This window comes from Phaenicophaeus curvirostris, chromosome 2, assembly GCF_032191515.1.
Source record: "Phaenicophaeus curvirostris isolate KB17595 chromosome 2, BPBGC_Pcur_1.0, whole genome shotgun sequence".
NCBI lineage: Eukaryota > Metazoa > Chordata > Aves > Cuculiformes > Cuculidae > Phaenicophaeus > Phaenicophaeus curvirostris.
This window is the reverse complement of record NC_091393.1, coordinates 58,501,713-58,516,030: the sequence shown is the minus strand read 5'-3', so window position 1 is coordinate 58,516,030 and position 14,318 is coordinate 58,501,713. Positions and strand designations below refer to the sequence as shown.

The window sequence follows — 14,318 nt, the reverse complement described above, 5'->3', positions numbered from 1 at the left end:
AGAATATGATCAGGCTGGTCAGGCACGATTTTCCCTTGGTAACTCCATGCTAGCTGCTAATCATCTTCATAAGGGAACAACACATGCATGCTTCCAGTCTCTTAGAAAAAGCTGACACCTACTCCTCTCCAAAAAAAGACCTTCTGAAAGCTAACAGTATGTCACTTTGCCAGATTACTTCACAGAGATGATCAGAAAGGATGAAATAGAAATGGAAACATGTATCATAGTTTTATTAGGGAAAGAAGTTATACTTCAAGACCATATATTTGGCACTGTATGTGAGAATAATTAAAATGTTAAAACCCAAATCACCATGAAAAATAAAATGATCTTTTAAACACTTCAGTTTCCTTTTTCCGTCCCCACACAATTTGCAACTACAGGAAGCAACTGAAAAGGTGCTAGACCTACAATACATGTAAGCTGGAATGGAAGTGGGAGATGGACCAGAGACTGTATCCATTCCCGAGGTATGCAGCTGCTCTCCCAAGCTGTCAGAACAGTGGAGTTATTAAAATAAGCAAAGGCTGTTTAGATGTTACCGTGAAATGGGAAGCCCATGAAAGCTACTGAGTAAACCATTAAGACTGAATTGCCCAGAAGGACTACTAAAATCCTACATTAGTGAAAGCTTCCAAATGCCTGCTAAAAAAAAAAATCATCATTATACTTTTCATCCTTGTCAGCTGTTGCTTTCTGACCTGAATGGAAGAGATTTTGGTGGTATTTTAAATGAATGGTATCCCAGTTTTTCCCCAGAATAGATCAAAGTCAAAGGAGTTTGCTGCTAGTTGAGTGTTGTATTGGTGGTTTGGGCATCTTTTTGGAGGGCAAATAAGTTAAAAGCTATTTCTGATTTGCAAGTTACTCATCCTGTGCCTCTGCACAGTGAAGTAAAAATATTGACAATGAATAAATAGCATATCAAATGAGATTAGAATAGATTGAAAAGAATTTGCACTAGAAGTTTTAAATAGTATAGAAAGTTTAACTCATGCTGATAAATTGGTGAATATATGTTTTTGCTGGACTACACAGTGCCAGTCTAACATGGATAGAGGGACAAATTCCCATTGAATGTCCAGGTCAAAGGCTTCCAAGGAAGTGGGACACAGGTCTTTGATCAGTAATTCAAATGCTGGATCAACAGTACTCACACAAAGAATACAGCTCTTTCCCTGGTTAATATATTGTGCATAGCAATATCTCAAAGAATTAACAGCACCTTTTACATAAAAATTCCAAACATATTTATCTAGTGAACAAGAAAAACTCAGCATCTCTAAGCAGTACTTCTGCAGATGTACAGTACTGTCTTTATATAGATACAGATATATATATCTCAAAGTGAATTTACACTGCGATCTGGTGATTAGTCCAGCAGCCGGCAAACCCACAAGGTAAGTCTTCAGGAAAATATATTGCCTTTGGTGGGCAGCCAGTTATGTGGCACAACTGCATAGGGGAGGCCCAATGGGCAGCAAAAGACAGTTTAGCATCCCATTAAGCAAGCAGAGCATGCTTAGGTCGTTCCTGCAAGATATAAGAAACTTCTAAATGTTCATGGCTAATACAGTTCTTGTTTTCACAGGCTGCATGCATTGCAACCACCTCTCAGTGCCTTAAAGACCCAGAGAAGGAAAGTAGGATACAAAACTTATATCTTGTCCCTGCTTCCAAGCAGAAATCAAGCAGCACCACAGGTTTAGGCTGGTAAAGTGGGGACCGTGTTTGGCTTCCTGAGGGTTTCTTGAGCAGATGGTCTTCACTAGTTTGCCTCATTTATCTTTTATTTGTTTGTTTGTTTGTTTTTCTTTTTCCAGATCAGTTGCTCAGAGTCCTCTGGTAGAAACAGTTTGACAAGCATGGTCTGCCTAAGACAGGTAAGCAGACTGTTACCATTTCCCTGGGATGGGCACGCCACACTCGTACCAGCCCACATAGTAGTAGGGTGTTGTGTATCCAATGCGTCCAAATGATACAGGCTCCTGGCGGTACTGGCGGTAATACCCTGTTGGGATTAAAAAAAAAACATTTGCGTTTCAAAATAAAGACGGTAATTTAACAAAAGTAGTAGATGAAGAGTGAATCAATCCCACAGCCCAAATGAAAACCTAGAATCTGTCTAGGAGGGAGTTTTGTCAAAAGGGTATTTGCTAGCCCTGGTATTTGGCCTAGATCTTTCTTGAATTATTTATCTCTGGTCCATTATATTTCTTGTAGTTTTTATTGGTTTTACTATTCAAAATCTCCTGAACTATTGCATAATGCTGTCATCTGCCAAAGAACTTCTGCATTTCACTCCAAAAGGTGGCTATACTTCAGCTGTCTTCATGAAGTCTGTGAGTCAGTTTAAATAGATAAAGGACTCAGGCAAAAAATACCATCAAATCATATTACCTCACAGAGCTCAAGAGACTATCAACAACAGTCAGCTTTTCACAAAACAAAAACATATCATCTCACACACTAAATCTGTAAATAAGGAGTTAAACCTTTTCTCCCCGTTTTTTCTTCATCTGCAGAAAGAATGTAACTGCTTAAAGCATTAGGAGAGGTGTAGTGTTCTTCTCCACATAGCTCATGCACTGGAACATCTGAAACACTCATATCATGTGCCAATAATATAATTTCTGTGTGCTCTCTATCTGTCTCCTAGACCCAGTAATACATGACTGGATTAATCATCCCTCTTTGGAGCAGAGAAATGCAGTACTTCCCAGTGATACATAAATATCAGTGACTATTTCTGTTTCTTCCTGGTAACATCATCGTGAAAAGGATATCAACAAATAATTTCACATGGAAACCATTAAAGCTAACTGAATAATTCAAAACAATACACTCATTGAAAAGACTGGCTGACTTTCATGATTGGGTTGAAGCAAGACGTCACCCACTTGGCTATGTGAGCTGAGCAGTTTACTCAGAAGAACTCCTTCAAGGCGAGAATTTTTACTGAGAAGAAGATATCTACCAGAACAAAAGTCCTGCAGTCTGACCTCCTGTCACTAGACATAATTCTATGTGTTTTGCATTGAATGAGCTGGTCAGAAACCATTTGAAAAGACATATTTGCAAAGATGTAGCTGGTCTTTTGTGGTGCATGTAAGAGTTTTTGCACGTCAATTCAGTGAGGCAGGTCTTATTAAGAAGGTTTCATAGATCTATACATTTTTTTCTTTCTGGTTTTGCATTTTGTTCCTGCATCATATGCCCCTCTCTTCTTTTCTGTCTCTTCCAACACACACAAGTCCTCCTGGGGCTTTTGGAACCTGTTCAGCGAGGCTTCACTACTGCATCTGCTGGATGACTCATATTGCTGCCAGCAGCTGCTCACAAATAGCCCCACTCTCTGCTCCACTCTCCATCCCTTAATCCTACGGATGGGATCCTACTCCCGCATTGCCATACCTCGGATGGTTGGCAGGGCTTCAATGTACGACTGAGGTCCTGTTCTTCCGTCCAGGTGTGAATCCACAAACTGGCAGTGGTCCTCGCCCCTTCCCCAGCTATCCCCAATGCTGTAGAAGGTGTCTGAAGGGTGATACAGGTTGATTATTTGACTCAGCATTACTTTTATTTAGGATGCTCTTTACCATCACAAAAATAGATGAGGTAGCATGCAGAAATATTACAGTGACAAACACAGTATTAGCAATGAATAAATGGCATCTGGAAAGAGGGAGAATGTTACCTTTGCAGTATGAAAGAAGAAATTATGGAAAGAGAAATAGGTTACAGCTTGGTTAGGAATAGTCCCCATTTTGCAAGTCCATAGATGCTGCACCACAGGTAACATGTGAAGAGAATTTCAGCTGGACCAGTCATTGCAATATATAATGAAAAAGTAAAAAATGCTCTATATGTCAATACTATTGGCTTGATTGAGGTTTCAAATGAAAACTAAAAACTGTGGAGCTCTCCTTCTCTAACAGTTGGGGTGGGTCCTGCCACCGTGTTTGTTTCTTATTGCATATTCAAACACTGTCTTTAAACTATACTAATGTGCTACAATAACATATTAGCATAATCTGGAAAGTCATCAAGATAACCCCAGTATCCCAGAAAAACAATGTGGAAAGTTTTCTTCATTATCCCTCCCCAAATACACCCGCATAACGGCGACTGTTAACTCTTAGGAGTACTGCTCACTTAGTCACTGTAATACCAGTCTTTCCTTCACTGTTCTCCACATCTATCTGCCCTGAGGATCTCTAGGATGTATTTCTCTGTCTAACCATTGGCAGGTGGGGCTCACTTGCCTATGGAGCAAGGGTAGGGAGCAGCACTTTGTTTTCACAGTATAAATCCCATTGCTTCCTCAGAATACAAACACACACAGGCTTTTCAAAGGATGCTTCCTCCAGTCTTCTGTCTGAAGATGTCTGCTTGAAAGCTAATGACCAGGGCGTGAGTGTAACACAAAAGCAGGGTGGCTCAACTATCACATTGGACCTCCTTGAGAGAAGGATACCCAGAAAGCCATCAGACAGTTCTTTCACAGATGACATGAAGAAAGCAAGATGGAGATCACGAGCAATCATATATCAGGAAACTAATCTTGGTGCCTACCTTTCAGGTCATCACTGAGGTAAATCTTGTACCTTAAGGAGTTGCAAAGAACCACTCCTACAAACTTGCGGTACCAAGTTCGTTTCACATACTGCTTGCCACTGCAGTCTGAATAGGTGGGGTCATATTTAAAAGTGAATGGGATCCAGATAGGCTCACCACCTTGGAGAAAAAAAGAATTCAAGTTATATTTTAGCATTTCAGTCTGAGTTTTACTGAGGTTAAAATCTGATAATATGTTGTACAAGAGACACTGCAGCAGATTAATGCATGACTTTTCTATATCCAGAAATACCACTTCAAGAATAAATATCATTAAAAAAAAAAAAGCAAGAGACATGCTTAAATTTCTCTTAGGCAGTAAACAATAATAACTGTTAAAACTATTTTAAAACACGATTTCATGTACTCAACCACAGTTTTAAGTAAACAGTGTCACTGTTTTTAGTAAGATATCTTTACTACCTAGTGATGGTTTCTTTAATCAACAAAGCCTGATTTTATGTCTGCAAGTGACATTGTCTAAATACAGTCACTTGCATTTTAACACTCAGTACAAAACTTAACCCTTTTGCTAAAGAACAGATGTTAAGAATTCTGCAGTGAGTGCACCCTGTGACATGAAGTGAAGTCTATTCTTGCTATTTGATCAAAAAGACCAAATTGGAAATGTACTTTTCTGGTTTGTTTTCCCAAATTACATCAAAACAGGTGAGTTTCCAATAGCACAGAAGTTCCTGGGGAACTCTGTCCAGAGCACTGCTATGGAGAAGACTTAATAATTATATCACAAAAGAATAAATATTCCCATTGGCTTACCTAAATGATATAATTTCTTTTGAAATTGCCGTTGCAGCAAAATATACCCACACAAAGCTTCCTATGTGATAACTCATTTTTTTCTCTCCAGCTGCAGCACAAAGCCCTGTTTTTACTGTGCTATTTTGAGATAACTTATAAATGAGATTGAAAGTTTTTTCTGTTAGTAATTCTTCCTCCCGCTCATCATGGATCAAATCTTACAAACACTTGCATATGAGAAGCAATCACTGATCAACAGTCCTCAAAATTCCACTAATATGGACACAAACATAACTGGACTAACTTTACACAATTAGTTGCACAGTGAAAGGATTGCAGGATTTTGGCCATAGTTTTTTCTTTAGGATAAAAGAATGAACTGTTTCTTGAATTAAGTTTCATTGCTGTCTGGTTTTGTCCATCACTTTTGCCCACCTCCAAAAGACCGGAAGGATAAACCTAACATGCCCTGTAAGAGCTGCGCTGGATGTTCAGAAGTTCTTATCTTCCACAGGTTCCCAGAGCTCTGCCATCTCTTTTTTTATCTTATCTCATTATCAAATGCAAAGCAAGCTCAACAGCTTTGTGGCATATAATTCAGGTCAGTAACAAATCCTTGAATCTTTTAGCATTTATGAGGGCAAGATGATCAGTATAGATGAGCATAGCAGCTAGAGACAGGAAAATCTGATCTCATTGTTCAAACTACGGAAGTACACAGCTACAGAAGCAAACTAGTTTAGTGCTTACTACTAAGCAATTAAAGCTGTTGAACCAAGCAAAAGATGGGCCAAAATCAAGTGCTTATTCTAACACATGTTTAAAATATTTATTTTCAAAGACAAGAATAAGGGGCCCTAAGATAGACAATGTATTGTGAATGAGCACAATTAATTACTACCTCTTCCTGCTTAAAATCATAACATAAACTCCATACTAGTATGCATCTAACACCTATACTCTAACTGTTTTGCACAGGTTTTATACACTTTGTGAAAGAAACAGCATAATAAGACTTACCAGGTGGTCTGACAATCAGGAGGGGATTGTCTAGAAGAAAGAAACAAACAAGAAATTTAATATTTTGTTCCAAATCTTGTTGTATAATATCAAACATACATTGTTACTCAAGAGAATGTCAGTTGCAGAGTAACTGCCTTTAGCTACATTATGAATGTGGGATTTACATGTCTCCTCAATTTGCAGACCTAACTGTTTGCTATTCCATTGTTTTTCTCAGTTGATGAAACTTGACACAGGACTATAGATTTATTCTGATACTGTAAAAACTCTACTGAGATTAGTACCAAAGTTCAAAGCCAGCTTTGAAAAAAGTTTCCTCTTCTCAGAAGGTCCTCAGAGAAGGAGGACAGTTTCATCATGCACCTCAGAATATATAGTGTAAGTTACACCTGCTGGCCTATCTTCCAACTGTCTTCCAAAGGGAAACGTAACCTACCTCTTGTATGAAAATCTCAGCTTCAGACATCTGTAACATTTAGCACAATTGTTCAGTGCTATTCATAAATACGTGACATTTATCATTTTAACTCTTTGTCATTGTGGACCCTTCTGAGCAGTGCAAGGAGTACTATCCACTACCTCGTGAGCTTCTGCTTGCTTGAAATACTCTCCTTTTTAAATAAAGAAGGATGGAATAAATGTGGAGTCAGGATAACAAAACAGCGTGATCTAATGCGTTGTCTGTATTCACTACATTGCAGTTTCTGTCATCTCTTAACTAGCTGTCATTTTACATAAAATACCTGAAGACAAAGCACAGTGCTTGTCTACCAATGTGGAAGAACTACTGCAGAAAGTTTTTACAGTTTGATGAGAGAGAATAACAGTTTCCTATTCTCTTCAGTGCGTTACCAGGGGTAAGATTGAACATATATAATATGCTGCTTGACCCTGTGATGGCATTCTTTATTGAATATTCCCATCAGCTCAAATCTTTCAGGTGCACTAGGAGAGCAGTCTGAACTAGTAATTTCTGTCTCTTTTGACCTATTCCATCACTGTAACTATACCATTGGGCTTTAGACTGTGCAGCTGGTTTTTCACTTGTGCCAGCTGGAAAGCCACATTTGGCTACATGACAAACCAAACATCACTGTTGCAAAAAAGACTTTAAATTTGGTGTATTTAATCTCTTAAATAAAGCTCACAAGGTATCTGATTTTGGATGAGAAAACTAAGTATTCAGGACAATATATTGGCACCCAGCTAATCAGCAAACTTCTTGCAAGACACTGTGTCGTGTCCCTAAGAGTCACCTTCTTATGGTTTGACATGGTTTAGCAGTAAACTTGGCAATGTTAGGTTTATGGTTGGACTTGATGATCTTAAAGGTCTTTTCCAAGCTAAATGATTCTATGAAGGGGGCACGCTCCAGCAACTCAATGACTTTCTTGTAGTGAGGGGCCCAAAACTAAACACAGTATTCAAGGTGCAGTCTCAGCAACGCCAAGTACAGGGAGACAATCACTTCCCTAGTCCTGCTGGCCACACTGTTTCTGATACAAGCCGGGATGCTACTGGCCTTCTTAGCCACTTGGGCACACTGGCATATATCGTCCAATGTTAAATATCCTGCTTGGATTTATGCTTGAGCTTCTTACTCCTCTAAAAAGATTCTGAATATGTTATGCAGGACCATTTACTTATCTTGCATTTTTGTCTCCCTTCTATGACGACTTACTTCCATGATTCTTAATAGAGCTCCCGAGGCGAGCACTAGAAGGCGAGTTCAAATGAGCAAAGGCAAAGACTTCATAAACCCCATGTTGTCAAAAGGGCAAAATTTGCAAGAGACAACAGACTTTTAGCTCAAATAAAGACTGAAAAAAATTGTCTTTTCTTCTTCAGAGGAATCATTGGCCTCTGGCTCAGTGGAAGAAGAAGAAATGGGTAAAAATAGCTCATTTAATGTACTATTTTCAGAAGGGGGTGTTGCTTTTGGATGCACTATTAGCCCTGTGAAAGAGCAGAATGCTTTGTCAAAAAGAAATAGAAGAATGGAGAACTTTGCCCATCTGATGGAATAACTGGTTCTTATATTTCTTGCAGAGACAACCGCTTCCAACTGCTCAGCTGCTCACAATTAGGAAGCTAATTTACTAAATATTTGGTCAATCTAGTAAAGACATTAAACTTTCCATTGCTTCTGTTTTGTTGAACATCAGTAATCTTCTGTATTTTGTATTCAGCTTCCGATTCCCCTGAAGTTTGCTTTAATGCCACTTGTATTTTCATAGTGGCAGTAGGAGTGCATATTATTTTCCTAGCTTTACTAAAAACAAATAATTAAAGTAAAAGAAATTAATCTTAAAGCAACGAGTTCAAGATATTTGCCAATACTTCTGCCCTTCCACATCTGTTATTAGGAATTTAGGTCTGAGATGAAAATAAAAAGCAAAGCATACCAGATTCTGTGACAAATGAGACTGAAGAGCTAACAGGTCCATAACCAAAGGGATTCTTGGCTTGAACTTTAAAATAATACCTGAAACAAAAAGAGAGGGAAAATAAAATTAAAACATTGATTCCACTGCAATGACCGAATTACAAATAATACTAAAACAGGTGAGAATCAAACCAGCAGAATTCCACTGAGTTCAACAGTCCTTTGAATTAAATGGATTTGGATATTCAGCCAGGGTATGAACCAGCAATTAAAGACAAATTTTCCCCATTTTGCAACTGTTCACATGCATATTTTTAGATCATTTATTTTTATCATCCCCTTCTAAAAAACACAGACAATTACGTCCACTTTATATGAAACAACCAATAGCAGTAGACTAAAAGAAAAAGTTGAATTTAAGGAAATTAAATTCTGACCTTAGGAACGAATTTAATTCAGATGAACTCCTGCATAAGCAATGGTATGAACTGCAAACTAAAACTAGATCAGGTTTATGAGAGATCAGGAGCTAAGCTTTTGGCATTTCTGTAAAACTCTAGCAACATTAAGATCATAGTACTTGAGTAATATGATAGTTTCTCATGTTTCCTTATTGATTCCTTTAAGTATTTAAATCATGTGCTTAACTCAAAGCACATGACTCTCCACTAGAACTCCATTCTCTTCTCAACAGAAGCAAAATTATTCTCTTAGAGAAGAATATGCATAATACATTTTTATTTCATTTCCAAATACAACGATTTTTCAGCTGATGCCTACTCTGACATTTTTATCCCCAGATTAATATTTTATTCTTTCTTTCTTCTTTCTTTCTTTCTTTCTTTCTTTCTTTCTTTCTTTCTTTCTTTCTTTCTTTCTTTCTTTCTTTCTTTCTTTCTTTCTTTCTTTCTTTCTTTCTTTCTTTCTTTCTTTCTTTCTTTCTTTCCTTTCCTTTTCTTTTCTTTTCTTTTCTTTTCTTTTCTTTTCTTTTCTTTTCTTTTCTTTTCTTTTCTTTTCTTTTCTTTTCTTTTCTTTTCTTTTCTTTTCTTTTCTTTTCTTTTCTTTTCTTTCTTTTCTTTTCTTTCTTTTCTTTCTCTCATCCAGTCCAACAGAAACCAATTACAATGAAAGATTACTGTAAAATGTCTCAGCACAGCATTTTTAAAGAGCCTAAGTTTAGGTTTTCCTAAAGACCTAAAGTTCCTGCCAATTGGACTTCTGAGCAACTGCCACAGCTTCATTGTATACCACCAAGTCTCCCCTTCCAGCACAACGCAGGAACAGGCAGTGAAAACAGACCAGAGAGCAGCACCTCTCCACAGCAGTCCTTAGGTATCAACTCTTGGCCATGCCAGAATGTGGGAATGGGCACATGACATCACAACTGCTCCCCAAAATTTTATCCAGTTATGCATAAAACTAGAAAATGTGTTTTTAAAAAAATATTTTCTCTGTTACTGATGTGTGATTTTATATACACAAACATATATGCCTGCACACAGAGTCATCTGCTCCAGGGTTAATAAGGCAAAGAAATCAGTAGCAGTGTAGTTTATAGAACAATTTGCTGTCAAACAGAATACCTAAAATCTAGATCAGATGTAAACATTTACACTAAGGCCAACAAAACTAATTTACAATTCTCAAAATTTGTTTTTTCCCCCCCCAACAGAACTGAAAGTGTGGATCAAATCGTTACCGTGTGTTGGGCTTCAGGTTCTCAATTGGCAAGTGAGTAGTCCCTGCAGTCCTGGTTGACCACTTATTCTTTAAAAAGTCATCATATGATGCACTGTAAACCAGATATCCTGTAAATAAGAAAGAAAATTATTTGTGAGGATTTTAAATAAATAATATTTCTAGGCATCGTGATAAATTTTATGGTTTAAAAGAAGTGGAAGCACCTTTGAATGTTTAAGTGATTTGATGCCTAACTCTCCTGGGAAATCCCATGCTACACAAATTTCCTGTCATTAGCTAATAATGACGGAGTATTACAGCAGAGCATGGTACCCAAGTGCAAATACTGATTTGCAAACAGTGAAGGTGAAAAGATGACAGAAGCAATCCATTCACTGTTTTACATGATACTGACTGTGCATAAACTAACATAGTTAGAAATACTAAGATTTAAAAAAATCTTAGGCCAACCATTCAGTTACGTACTGGATCAACAGCCTTGAAGAATTAAATGCTGTGGGGCAGACACCACATAGCCTATTCAAGTGCCACATTTTCCCTTCCCAATCATTATCCCTGCATCAAGACTTTATCAGTTCCCACCCCTCTGCCACGGCTGTCAGCCACAGAGCTGGGTGAGGCTCCTCGAAAACTGAATGTTAGAACCAAAGCTGTGGCCTTTTCCAATGCTTACTTCAGAACTTTTGGGTCCACTGAAGAACACAGGTTGTTTAATTTCTAAAATATTCTGTTTATCTATTTATTCTAGTGTCTTTCCAGCAACTTTTGAGATTCAGTCTTGAAGTCATTTGCATGCTTACAGCCAGGTGGGAACCAGACTGACTCCAGACACACAGGCAACTTAGCTTGGAGTGGATTGAAAGTGTGAAAGGTGCTTTAAAGGCAGGCTTGGGAGATGCCTGCAGTGGTGCTGATGGCACTACCTTGGGACAGAAGTGCTTTGTCAAGCAAAGCGCTATCCCAGCTGCCATCCAGGTGAGAAGTGCTGCCTTCAGAATTGCTGGGACAAAAGCAGTGCCAAAATCTTTGAAATATCTGGACCAGCATGAGCTGGTGAGTACAACAAAGAGACCTTTCTCATTCCTCAGAAAGTAGCTCACCTCCTTCAGAAAACTGCAGAGGAATGAGAAATTCATGAGTTGTTGGCCCAGTTTAAGGTACAAATGGTCATTTAAGAGAACCTTCCCCACTACCCATCAGGAAAGAGAGAGTACCTGTTACCATGTCTCCTCGAGCAGGTTTGGCCCAGTCAACAATCACAAAGGAGTGACAGCCTTCAACTGCTACAACAGTGATGTTGTGAGGGGCTTTCAGGGGACGCAGCTCCTGATCTCTGAGGTCATTAGGGATGATTTCATCAAGGCTCTCCACTTGAAAGTGCTCCAGGGCTTCTGTCAAGGAGCAGGGAGCTGCTGGATCTTTATTGAGATAGGTCACATAGGGAGCTGGAAAAGACCAGGAAGGGTGGTGTTTAGTCAGCTGTTTGTAAGTAACAGAGTAGCCCACAGGCTGGCAATTTCATGAAAAGAAGAGAATGAAGTTTTGTGATGCATTTTAAAATTCCTCCCCATCCAGCCCGGAGACAGTTCACTGCCGCTAACAAAGCATGGCTTGTGCTTGATTTGATTGATGAGCAAAAGCAATGGGACACCAATATTCAGGTCTACCCCACACTCACAACTGTACCAGGTCAGGCAAAACCAAAAGGAACATCTTTGCTACAAAAAGCAGAAGTGAGCAGTTTGACTAGAGAACCTGTTGCATGCTACCTCCAGCTGCTCTGGAAGGTGGAGTGGAAATATCACCCAAGCACTCCACCTTTGCACATGTGGGATCAGACCCCTGCCAGGGCCTTAGATTGTCTAAGACTCTATTAGAGCTCAGTGGATGGTTCTCACACAAACATCCTGAGCACCTCGTGTATGAGGACAGGCTGAGAGAGTTGGGGTTGTTCAGCCTGGAGAAGGGAAGGCTCCAAGGAGACATTACAGCGACCTTCCAGTACCTGAAGGGGCTAAAAGAAACTGGGGGAGGAACTGTTTACAAAATCTTGTAGTGATAGGATGAGGGGCAATGGGTACAAACTGTGGAGGGGCAGATTTAGACTAGACATAAGGAGGAACTTCTTCACCTTGAGGGCGGTGAGGCACAGGCACAGGTTGCCCAGGGAAGCTGTGGCTGCCCCATCCCTGGGGGTGTTCAAGGCCAGGTTGGATGAGGCCTTGGGCAGCCTGAGCTGGTGGGAGGTGCCTGCCCATGGCAGGGGGTTTAGAACTAGATGATCTTTAAGTCCCTTCCAAACCAAACCATCCTATGATTCTATGAAACTAGGGTGAAACAACAGAGAATAAGAGTAATAATTCCAAGACAAAGTCCAACCAGGTTATATGAAAGTTGTGGTCCCCTGGGTACTAAGGGACCAGAAGCCATGAGCCCCTGCCTTCCAGGCATGTGCTGCCAACCTGTAACTTCTATTTCTGAAAGCTTTATGCTGACCAGAATTGTACTTAATTTCAGGAAAACATTAAACCATCTTTTTATTGCCTTAAAAGTCACCGTAACATTCAAAGTACAGACTATAAAGCTTGCTTTGGAAATGTTTATTCAGTTGCAATAATACAATTCATTGAAATGGTAATACCATTTCCCTAGTGTCTTGAAATGTTCATAAACCAACATTTCTTGGTTTATCTTATTGGATTTCATGCCCTAAAGGGATTTTTTCCAGATCTTGCAATGAGGTTAATTTTAGCAACTCCAGCTAAATGAATCAAGAAGCACTGTCAGTGAGAGAGCTGAATAGAAACATCATGAAATTGTTTGGACAGAGAAACTTAAGATGCACTGGATAAAGTCTTGACATATATAAAACCAAACCTTTTTACTCTAGCAGCAGAGCTCCACTCTAAGCCATGTGAAGCCTGTGGATATTGGAAGGGAAGGGGCAAGATATGAGTCAAAGCTGACTCTTCATCCCCTGAAGTCCCATTTGAAATGCCAGGTGAGCCAGCAGCTGACCTGCCCTCAGTTCAAATGCCAGAGGTTTGTAAAGGGCCTGGAGGGAGTCACTAGTCTGGGGTGGGGGTTGGAATGCGGTGCTCAACCTCCTCCACGTTTCTCTGGTCTGGCCTCCAGTTGCTCCTCTGACAAAGAAGCAGAGCAGGTCTGAAGTCAGAGCTGCAACACCTACCTATGCACTTGAATGGCTCATGTACACAGAAGCCAGCCTCATGGCTCATATCAACATACTGTAGGCTCCTTCACCAAGTCCCTTCTACAGAGCAATGATAAAAATAGCAAAGCCAAATTTATCTCAATCGGTTTTGGCTTCATACCCAAAATATAATTCGTTCCTTGACTTTGAAGTACACCTTTGACATACACGCTTGAGCAAAGTTGGTTAAGTCACAGGGGTTGCATGGGCCAGCGGAAAAGAATTAGGTCCCCCAGAGGAAAACTCGCATCTTCATGGAGCCTTACGATGACTGCTACTACTGTGAACTTGAAATGATGCAGTTGAACTGAACCGAGCACTAGCGTAGACACTTTCTTCTTTTACTGACTTCAGCTCAACCAAACACAATGCAGAACACGAAGTAGCGCACTTACATTGAAAAAGTACAAAGAAGTTTGCACTGCTTCAACAAAATCAGTGTGGGTCCAAATTTAGACATGCAAGCATCAAAGCTATGAGCAAAATACTGCTGTTTGGGTTTCCCAGGTGACAGTGCTTGCAAGGACCACACACTAGTCTGTTGGACACACTCACGTGATGGTCTCAGCTTAAGGGCTGCCCTTGCCAGGACAAGATTTATTTGCAACACAAACA

The 14,318-nt window shown here is 39.6% G+C and overlaps 1 protein-coding gene across 1 annotated transcript in view; it reads right to left on the bottom strand.

Annotated features, from left to right (window-relative positions):
* Positions 1-225: 225 nt before the first annotated feature.
* FNDC1 (fibronectin type III domain containing 1) overlaps positions 226-14,318 on the bottom strand; it is a 37,511-nt gene continuing 23,418 nt past the window's right edge. The window contains exons 13-19 of the mRNA XM_069852181.1: positions 11,704-11,934; positions 10,488-10,596; positions 8,808-8,887; positions 6,400-6,429; positions 4,579-4,740; positions 3,418-3,540; positions 226-2,014 (exon numbers count right to left, since the gene is read on the bottom strand). Of these exons, the coding sequence (XP_069708282.1) occupies positions 1,899-2,014; positions 3,418-3,540; positions 4,579-4,740; positions 6,400-6,429; positions 8,808-8,887; positions 10,488-10,596; positions 11,704-11,934 (851 nt within the window). The 3' untranslated portion in view covers positions 226-1,898. The remainder of the gene's footprint in view (positions 2,015-3,417; positions 3,541-4,578; positions 4,741-6,399; positions 6,430-8,807; positions 8,888-10,487; positions 10,597-11,703; positions 11,935-14,318) is intronic.